This window comes from Castanea sativa, chromosome 8 (genome assembly GCF_040712315.1).
Source record: "Castanea sativa cultivar Marrone di Chiusa Pesio chromosome 8, ASM4071231v1".
NCBI classification, from domain to species: Eukaryota; Viridiplantae; Streptophyta; class Magnoliopsida; order Fagales; family Fagaceae; genus Castanea; species Castanea sativa.
The window spans coordinates 9,677,026-9,688,078 of NC_134020.1; the positions used below are offsets into that span (position 1 = coordinate 9,677,026).

At 42.8% G+C, this 11,053-nt stretch overlaps 1 protein-coding gene across 1 annotated transcript; it reads left to right on the forward strand.

Annotated features, from left to right (window-relative positions):
- Positions 1 to 9,995: 9,995 nt before the first annotated feature.
- On the forward strand, positions 9,996 to 10,559 carry LOC142605844 (uncharacterized). The gene has a single exon (XM_075777272.1). The coding sequence runs from the start codon at positions 9,996 to 9,998 to the stop codon at positions 10,557 to 10,559; it is 564 nt and encodes a 187-aa protein (XP_075633387.1).
- The last annotated feature ends 494 nt before the right edge of the window (positions 10,560 to 11,053 follow it).

Consider the following 11,053-nt stretch of genomic DNA (forward strand, 5'->3'; position numbering starts at 1 on the left):
GCTTGAAGGCGGGTTCTATTAATTCCTTCATAGAACTCACTAGGGCATTTGGGTCTCGATTCATCACCTGCAGTAGAGTTTCTCGGCCTTTGGACTCATTATTGTCCATGGCCATGAGGGAGGGAGAGACCTTGAAAATGCATTCTGACAGATACTAGAGATGTTTAATGAAATCGATGGCGATTTTGATGAAGTGGTGATTAACACTTTCAAAGTGGGTCTTCCAACTGAACACGACTTAAGGAAATCTTTGACCAAAAAGCCTGTACGGAGTGTACATCGGCTCATGGATCGTATTGATGAGTACAAATGGGTTGAGGAAGACCAGCAGCAAGGCAAGGGGAAGGCGAAGGTTATCCCCCAAGAGAGGAAGGATTTCATGTCGGATAGATACAATAACAATAGGCCGAGGAGAGATTTCGCTGGGCAATCTGGTTCAACCATTCCTCAAGTAGTCAACACTGTATTTTGAGAACCGGTGCATCAGTTATTGGAGAAAATCCGGAATGAACCAAACTTTAAATGGCCTAACAAGATGGCTGGAGATCATACAAAGTGGAATCAGAATCTCATTTGCCACTATCATCAGGACGTAGGTCATACCACCTAGAATTGTCGGGCACTATGGAATCATTTGGAGCAGTTGGTTAGTGAAGGAAGGTTGAAGCAATTTTTGTATCATCCCAATGGGCAAGGAAGCCATTCAGGTTCGGTTAGTCAAAGGAATAATTCAACAAGGCCTCCTTTGGGAACAATTAATGTCATTTTTGCTGCTCCTGGCAGAACTGGCTCTTGTCCTACTAGGGTGATGTCTGTGTCACGTACTTTCGCCGAGGAATCTGACTCGAAGCCGAAGAGGATTAAAGGGAACATTCCACCTATTTTGGGCATCTCGGACGAAAACAAGATTAGGACCATTCAACCGCATGACGATGTCTTGGTAGTTACGTTAAGGATAGGGGGTTATGACATGGGAAGGGTAATGGTTGACCAGGGTAGTGGGGCTGACATAATGTACCCAGACTTGTTTAGGGGGCTTAACCTAAAGCTCGAGGATCTTACGGCTTATGATTCACCACTAATAAGTTTTAAAGGGAAGACTATCATTCCAAAAGGGAAAATTCGCCTACCTGTGCAATTGGGTCCGAAGGTTGTGGGTGTAGATTTCATTGTGGTAGATGCATATTCTCCCTACACGGCCATTTTGGCAAGGCCCTGACTGCATGCTTTAGGTGCTGTTTCTTCAACTCTTCATGTCAAGGTGAAGTTCCCATCTGGGGGACTGATTGAGGAAATCATTGGGAGGCAATCTGTGGCTAGACAGTGTATAACGGCTACAATTTTGCGTCAGACTCAGCTGAAGGGGGTTCATAGCAATCAATGTCCTCGGCCACACATAAGATTGCCGAGGTAGAAGAGCATGCATGGGAAGAGTTGGAGAAGGTTCTTATCGGCGATGATCCTGAAAAATTCTTTTAGGTAGGAATTCAGCTGCCACCTCAGGAGAAGGAGGAGCTGGTCATATTTTTGAAAAAGAATATGGATGTATTTGCGTGGAGTGCTTATGAGGCCCTTAGGGTTGATCCAAGTTTCATTTGTCATCATTTGAATGTTAATCGGTCTGTGATACCGAGGAAACAACCACCTCAGCACTCATCTAAGGAGCATGCTGAGGCTGTCAAGGAAGAGGTACTCAAGCTCAAAGAGGCTGGTGCTATTAAAGAGGTATTTTATCCAGAATGGTTGGCTCACATGGTGGTAGTGAAGAAGAAGAAGGGGAAGTGGAGAGTTTGCGTCAACTCCACAGATTTGAACAAGGCTTGCCCTAAAGATTCATTCACGATGCCTCGCATAGATCAGTTGGTGGATGCCACTGTTGGACATCCTCGGATGAGCTTTCTGGATGCTTTTCAGGGTTACCACCAGATACCCTTGGCTGTAGAGGATCAGGAGAAAACGACCTTTGTCACTCCTACAGAGAATTATCATTATAAGGTGATGCCGTTTGGTTTGAAAAATGTAAGCGCTACTTCTCAGAGGATGATGACCAAGATGTTTGAGCCTCAGTTGGGTAAAACAATTGAAGTGTATGTGGATGGCATGATGGTAAAAAGTAAAATGGTTTGTATGCATGTATCAGATTTGAGTGACACTTTTCAAATGCTAAGGAAGTACAAGTTACACCTTAATGCTTCCAAGTGCTCCTTTGGAGTGGGATCTAGTAAATTCCTGGGTTATATGGTAACACACAGAGGAATTGAAGTCAATCCTGCTCAGGTCAAGGCAATTAATAGCTTACAACCTCCTCAGAATCCAAAAGAAGTTCAAAGGTTGACAGGGATGACCGCTGCCTTCAACCGATTTATTTCACGATCCGCAGATAGGTGCAGGCCTTTCTTCCAGCTGCTGAATAAGTGAAAAGGATTTGAATGGATCGAGGAGTGTGCTACAGCTTTTCAACAGCTTAAGGAATATCTTTCGTGTCCGCCCATTATGTCTCGGCCGAAATTTGATGAGGTTCTGTTCGCGTATATTGTTGTGGCTGATCATGCTGTTAGTTTGGTTCTAATACGGGTTGATAACAATATACAGAGGCCAGTTTATTATGTGGGCAAATCCTTACATGAGGCCGAGGTACATTATCTGCCATTGGAAAAGGCAATCCTCACGGTGGTGCACGGTACGCGTAAGCTTCCCCACTATTTTCAATCTCATACAGTTGTGGTTCTGACTCAACTTCCTCTCAAATCTGTGCTTTGAAGTGCTGATTATACGAGTAGGATTGCTAAGTGGGGCACCATTTTGGGGGCTTTTGACATCAAGTATATGCCTCGAACCTCCGTGAAAAGTCAAGTGCTTGCTGATTTGGTTGCAGATTTTGTTGAGCCTACATTAGAAGATAACGCTAAGGGGTTGAACATGGATGAAAAATCAGTTGGCATGATCTCGTGCAAGGAACCTGCGACATGGAAGGTATATGTCGATGAAGCAGCGAATCAAAGAGGATTTGGTGTGGGACTAGTTCTAGTGTCTCCGGAAGGGCTTACATTTGAGAAGTCCTTGAGATTGGGATTCTCGGCTACCAACAATGAGGCGGAATATGAGGCTCTACTGGTCGGAATGGATATGGTTCAGAAAATGGGGGGAAAATCTGTGCAAATGTTCTCGAATTCATAATTAGTCGTCGGCCAGGTAGAAGGGGCATTGGAGGTTAGAGATCCAAGAATGTAAGAATATCTTACTCGAGCCAGGTATTTACGATCAAAATTTGAATCTTTTATCTTGTTGCATGTTTCAAGGAGTATGAATACCCATGCTGATTCCCTAGCTACCCTTGCAACATCCTCGGCCCAAATTATACCTCGGGTTATCCTCGTTGAGGATTTGTTCAAACCCAGTGGAATGGGTGTTGACACCATTTGGGTTCATCAAATAAGGGTAGGACCTAGTTGGATGGACCCTATAATATCCTTTCTTAAGAGTGATGTCTTGCTAGAGGAGAGATTTGAAGCAGATAAAGTTCACAGAAAGGCACCTCGATTCTGGTTGTCCAAGGATCAAAAACTGTACAAACGCTCCTTTTTTGGACCATACCTGCTGTGTATACATCCTGAAGCAACCAAGTCACTTTTGGAAGAACTACACGAAGGGATTTGTGGAAGTCATACGGGAGGAAGGTCTTTAGCTCATAGAGCTCTTACCTAGGGGTATTGATGGCCCAATATGTATAGAGCGGCCCAAGATTACACGAAAAAATGTGACCAATGCCAGAGGTTTGCTCCTAACATCCATCAGTTGGGTCAAAACTTCCCTTTCCTTCCCAGATGGGGAGAAAAATGAAGTTTTGAGGGGCTATTGTGGGGGCAGAATGGTCAAAATACGCTTTTGGGCCTTGGGCCTGATTTAGAGGTATAAACCTGTCTGAGCAGAGCCTTGAAGTCCACAAACAAACTCTTGCTAGAAAGGTTGATGGGGTTGTCCGAGGAGGGGTATCTCCTCGGCCAAGTCAAGTGAAGATCGTACGACACGTCATGGTGTTTGGAAGAGAATTCTGGAAGGTCTATTGGGTAAAGATATGTTCCACACAGCTATAGAGAGGAAGAACGCATGATAAATATCATGGAAAAAGCTGCTACCATCGCATTAAAAACTCTGCACCTACCCTTCTAGCCGCATTAATGGAGAAATGACATCTGAACAGTATAGATCAACCTTATAGTTGTTGTTTGAAGACTTCTAGAGGGCGGTGGATGGGACAAGTATCTGGATCATTGATTTGATCCATACGTGAAGGATGGAGAGAAGAATGAGGATGATATAAAGGGAAAAGAAAGGCATTCTAGAGGGGGGATGGAGAAAAAGAGAGAAGAAAATGAGAAAAAGAAAAGAAAGGAAGAAACACTGTACACATTACCTTCAATTTTGATATATTGTTTAGAGAATGAAAGTAAATACAAGTCATTATCGGCTTACGTCCGAGGAGAGTTTTTGTTATATTATCCATTTGTTGTGTAGGTAATGGCAATCTAGCCCACCATATATGTTATCCAATATCCATAAAACCTAGGTTTCTAACCCACGCTCTACAAATTTGATTGTATAAGGCTTTTTGGGCTTGAACCCATCACGCAATCAAGTCCGGGCACAAATTGTGCACTTACAGTACCTATTGAGGAACTTCTAACAAATATAGAGATACCTAAGAACTCACCAAATTCCTTCCCATCAAAGTACAATTTTACTCCCCCAATGATTTCTCAAATCACAATTTGTAACCCCAAAATGGACTTCTTTGTCTTCCATGACATCTTCTTCTTAGAAATTTAAAATTCTATTATCACAATTTCATCACAATTCACAAACCCGGCAATTACTTTTTCTCAAATACAATTCTATATAACTAATAAATGATGTCGCCTTATCATTATCTATAACAAATACAATTGTGTAGCCACGGGAGATTTAGATTTAAACCCACTAATGAAATAAAAATAAAAATAGGACATTTAGATTAGAATAAGATTTGGAATGAACTAATTAAAAGCTGAAAGTTTTAGGAAAATTGTAGGCTTATAACTCAAAAATTTGCAATAAACTATTCCTAAACACACTAGTGTTCGATTCAGTGTTGACTCATAAGGAATTCCATGGTTATGGCTATTTATTTATTGTTTATGGTTGAATGCCTTTGCACCCAGCCTAAAAAGAAGACGGAGGGAGAGTTTTGTTGGGCTTTAACGACTTAAGAGAAGTGGAGGCTTAGATGTCGGAGAAGTAGAGATTCAAGCTTGATGCAACGGTAAAAGAGATGAACAGTCTCATCTCATGAGATTTTTTATTATTCAGTTTTGGTGATTTTTGTGTGTTTCTATCTATACTACTATTTAAGGGGCTTCCTCTATTTGGTATGGACAATTTAGTGATCCTAAAATACCCCCAAACCATATTTTTAGGTTAATTAAAAACTTAGGGTCAATATGGTAAAAATACATTTTTTAACTCACACCTAAAATAATGCTGATGGTGAACTAAAACAGTTGAACTCCAGCTTGTCCATAAGAGGCGTCTAGAGCAGAAATTACACCTACATGAGAATGTCGTCCATAGCAGGATGACCGTCCATGGGAATGAGGGTTGTCTATCCCGGAGGCTCTTGGATGACCCCCTGACACAGTAAATGCCCAAGTGTGGGTTAAGAGTTGGCGATGGAACCACATGCTATTGTTCCAGGGCATGAGTGAGTTTTAGGCTCATTGTTGCAACTCCTTGTTAAATATTTAACTTCCAATGACAGTTATATAAAAAGGTATAACTCTTATAGCGGTTATGGAAGTTATCCCTAAACCCTCTGACCTCCTCAAATATAGGGGAAGTTACAAATCTAATAGCCGTTTATGGGGCGCACTATATTAACACCTGTTCAGATCAGATAAAGGTACGTTTTTTACAATTCCTAAAATGTTGGAACTCTAGAACTTGAGAGAGAAACTAACTTTGACATCGGAGGATTCTTGGCCGGTCCACCCCGGTCACCTTTGATCACTTGTTCTTTCTTTTTCAGGCCTTCAAAATAGTCGCTAGTCCTTTGAAGCCTGAAGCATCCAGTCTACTGATTTTCTTCGCATCATCAGTCGATGCCTTTTGTGGGGAAAAAATTCGAAGTCTCATTTCGATTACTTACGTTTTGACAATTCTCCTTTCCTAGACAGAAAGCTGTATGGTTCAGACAAGATAAAGAGCTACTAGCCCAGGCCACCAAGAGAGTAGTGATGCTTCTAGTAATCCCCACTGTGATCGTCAGTCAGCACCTGTCATGCAACCGCCTTCCATTCAACGCATACAGTCTATGGCTGCCGCCATGGTGAAGTTAACCCGTCTGAGCTAAGAATTGACTAGGGAGATTAGTCTAAGGAGGCAACACCATGAAAGACATGCGGAAGGGCAAGCCTAGAGTCAAGAAGGTAGAGGAGAAAATGTAGAGCCAGAGAACCATTCAAGGGCTACTGCTTTAAGAAGGGTACCGCACTTGGAGAGGGAAATGGACCAAATGAGGAAAGCTATGGACGAAATGAGGGAGAACATGAGAAGGGTGAACCCCGTAGATGACTTAGTTCACCGAACAGACTCTCCTTTCATGGCTTCCATCAATAGTCATCCCTTACCCTCAAAGTTTAAGATGCATTCCTTGGATTCATATGATGGAACGTGTGATTCGTGTGATCATATCGCCACCTTCAAGACTACTATGCACCTTCAAGGAGTTGTAGACGAGATTATGTGCAGGACATTCCCTACTACCCTTAAGGGGCCAGTGCGAGTGTGGTTCAGCAAGATACCCCCAAACACTGTGAGCTCATTCAAAGAGTTGAGTAAGTTGTTTGTTAACAATTTTATCGGAGGACAACGCCACAAGCGTTCCTCTTCTATTATGTTAACAACAGAACAAAGGAAGAACGAGAGTTTGCAGTCCTTCATTACCCGGTTCAACAAAGAAGCCTTGACAGTGGATGAGATGGATGAAAAGTTGTTATTGGGCGCCTTCCACAATGGAGTCAACTCTGATTTGTTCATTCATAAGCTTTATGACCAAGAGCCACAAACAATGGCTGAACTCGTCCATTTAGCCCAAAATTTCATGAATGCAGAGGATGTGATCATAGCCAAGAAGAAAAAAAGAGCAGAGCGTATGGAAGCAGATCTCCCGCGTCATCTTGATTAGGGCCCTCGTCCAAAGAAGGCTTGGGCTAGAGAGAAAAAAGACAGGGATAGCAAGAAGGCGAGTTCTTCAGCGAGGAATTAGCAATACACTCCTTTGAATACGCCACTTGAGCAAGTGCTTATGCAAATCAAGGATGACCCGTCCTTGAAGTGGCTAGAGAAAATGAAAGGAGATCCCAACAAGTGCAATAGGAACAAGTATTGCCGCTTCTACAGAGACCATGGGAGTGACACAAAAAAGTGTATTGATTTGAAGCAGCAGATAGAGAATCTCATCAAGCAAGGAAAGTTGAGGAACTTTCTTGGTCGAGACCACAAGGACGAGAAGTTGAAGGCAAAGGTAGAGGAGTCGTCACAACCCCCTCTTGGTGAAATAAGAGCTATTATAGGGGGAACCTCAACAGCTCAATCATCCAAGTCAAGGAAGACATACCTAAAGGTGGTGCAAAATGTCCAATTGTTTAGATGATCTCCAACGACGAAAGGAGCTGACCAGCAAGCCATTACATTCACGGACGAGGATGCTGAAAGAGTTCACGACCCACATGACGACGCGATCGTCATTACCTTACTCATTGCTTATTATACGACTAGAAGGATGTTAGTAGACAATGGCAACTCAGTGGACATCTTGTATTACCCCGCCTTCCAACAAATGAGACTGGGATGAGATCAGCTCTGTCTAGTGAATTTGCCCTTGGTAGGATTTGGAGGGATGAAAGTGGAACCTGTGGGCACCATCACATTACCTGTGGTAGTCGGAGCATACCCACAACAAATAACAAAAGAGGTAAACTTCCTTGTTGATTGCTCATCATCATACAATGCCATTATTAGAAGGCTGACTTTAAATAGTTGGAAGGCGGTGACGTCTACCTACCATTTGTTTGTCAATTTTCCGACTGAGTATGGAGTAGGTCAAGTATAAGGAGATCAATTAGCTGCCAGAGAATGCTATTTAGCCATGTTGGCTATGGACGAGCACGTATAGACGATGAACATAGATGAGAGAAGGATTACTGCGAAGCCCACTGAAGTACTAGAAAACATTCCTTTGGAAGAGAACAACACCGAGAAGTTTACTGGAGTTAGGGCGAGTATGGAAAAGAAAACAAAGCAGACCTTGGTCCAGTTTTTGATGAAAAGCCTTGATGTGTTCGCATGGAGTCACGAGGACATGCCAGACACTGTCCCAAGTGTCATTACCCATCGTCTAAATGTGTACCTTTCCTCTAAGCCTATACGTCAAAAGAAAAGAGTTTTTGCCCCAGAACGAGACAATGCCATCAAAAAAGAAGTCCAGAAGTTGATCACGGTAAAATTTATTCAAGAAGTCTATTATCCAGACTAGTTGGCTAATGTGGTTATGGTCAAGAAGGCTAATGGCAAGTGGAGGATGTGCGTGGACTTCACTGATTTAAACAAGGATAGTTATCCGCTGCCACGCATTGACCAGCTAGTGGGTTCGACAACGGGTCATAAATTGCTAAGTTTCATGGACGCCTTTTCAAGCTACAATCAGATAAGGATGGATGGATGAAGTGGATCAAGAGAAGACTTCCTTCATTACTAGCCAATGGTTATTTTGCTACAAGGTAATGACTTTTGGGTTAAAGAATGCAGGGGCAACTTACAAAAGACTTGTTAACCATATGTTTCATCCACAAATCGAACGGAATGTGAAGGTTTATGTAGATGACATGCTGGTAAAAAGTTTGGACGAGGAGAAGCATCCGGACGACCTTCAAGAAACCTTTGATACACTAAAGCGATATAACATGAAGTTGAATCCAAGCAAGTGTGCATTTGGAGTTTCGTCAGGGAAGTTTCTGGGGTTCATAGTTTCACATAGAGGAATTGAGGCAAATCTCGATAAAATCCAGGCGATACTGAATATGGAGCCACCAAAGAATATCAAAGAAGTCCAATCTCTCATCGAACGAGTTGCCGCCCTTAACAGGTTCATCTCAAAAGCTACTGACAAGTGTTTACCATTCTTTAAGATTCTCAGAAAGGCATTTGAGTGGATGGACAAGTGTCAGAAGGCCTTCCAAGACCTCAAGGCTTACCTCACCACAGCACCTCTGTTGAGCCCGTCCATACCTGGTGAAGAATTATATTTGTACATAGCGGTGTCCCCACATGCAATGAGCTCGACATTGATTGGAGAAGAAGGGCGGATTTAGAAGCCGGTTCATTATACGAGTAGGGTGTTAAAAGGAGAGAAAAGACGATATCCAATGATGGAGAAGCTAGCCTTTTCTTTGGTCACAGCTTCTAGGAAGCTAAGGCATTATTTTCAAGCTCATGTTATCAACATCCTGATAGATCATCCCCTAAAGAAGGCAATGAACAAGTTGGAAGTCGCAGGACGACTAATCCAATGGGCTGTGGAGCATAGTGAGTTTAATGTCAGGTACCAACCAAGGAGTGCAATAAAAGCACAAGCATTGGCAGACTTCATTGTAGAGTTCACTCTCGGTCAGGATGAGCTAGATGAAGAGGTAGAGGCTCAAAGGTGGGTTATCAATGTAGATGGCTCGTCCACATTATACACAGGAGGGATTAGAGTCATACTAAAGTCTCCGGAGGGAGACAAGTTGGAATACGCAGCCCGTCTGCAATACTAAACCACCAACAACGAACCTGAGTATGAAACACTCCTCAAAGGTTTGGAATTGGCTAAGTCTTTAAGGGCAGAGTCAGTAGTAGTTAAAGGAGACTCTCAATTGGTTATTAATCAAGTGAATGGAATGTGTGAAGCTAAGGAAGATTGAATGAAGAAATATCTCAACAAAGTGAAGCAGCTCGTCCAGAAGTTTAAAGAAGCCAGTTTTGTTCAACTCCCGAGGGAGGAAAACATGGAAGTGGATGCCTTGGCGAGAGTAGCTTTTGCAGGAGGAATTATGGACGAGTGTGACAAAATCCAATACATACCGAGCATAGACCTTCTAGAAATACAGCAAATAGGAGAGGGAGAAAATTGGATGAGTCCAATTATAGTCTATCTCAAGCACGAAAGGCTTCTAGAAGACAAGGACGAGGCTAGAAAGTTGAGAGTCAGGACTACCAAGTACGTCCTCATAGACGAAGTACTATACAAACGAGGCTCCTCTCAGCCTTACTTAAGGTGCCTAGCTTCGGACGAGTTAAATTATGTATTAAGGAAAGTCCATGAAGGAGCATGTGGGAATCACTTGGGAGTGAGGTTGCTAGTCTATAAGGTTATCCGTGCAGGCTACTACTGTCCAACTATTCAAGCAGATGCTAAGGCTTATGTCAAGGTGTTTGACCAGTGTCAACGCTTTAGCAACGTTCCTAGACAGCCCTCAGAGTACTAGACCCCAATGATGGCCCCATGGCCCTTTGCGCAATGGGGACTAGATATCCTTGGTCCCTTCTCACTAGAAACCAGACAAATGAAATTTTTGGTGGTAGGGATTGACTGCTTTACCAAGTGGGTGGAGGCCGAACCTCTAGCAAAAATTACTTAGCAAAATGTTAAGAACTTTGTTTGGAAGAACATTGTATGTAGGTTTGGGATACCTAGAGTACTAGTATCTGATAATGGACGATAGTTTGACAACGCACCTTTCAGAGACTTTTGTGAGCGATTTGGAATCAAGAATCACTATTCCTCACCCTTTTACCCACAGGCGAACGGACAAGCAGAAGTAGCAAACCGATCCTTGCTGAAAATCATCAAGACTCGACTTGAGGGGGCAAAAGAAGTATGGCCAGATGAGCTGCCAGGTGTTCTTTGGGCTTACAAGACGACTGTGAGGACCCCAACAAGAGAAACCCCTTTTAAGCTAGCCTACAGAAGTGAAGCGGT

Coding starts and splice junctions, on each gene's coding strand:
- LOC142605844 (XM_075777272.1), top strand. CDS start 9,996: ATGAAGAAATATCTCAACAAAGTGAAGCAGCTCGTCCAGAAGTTTAAA.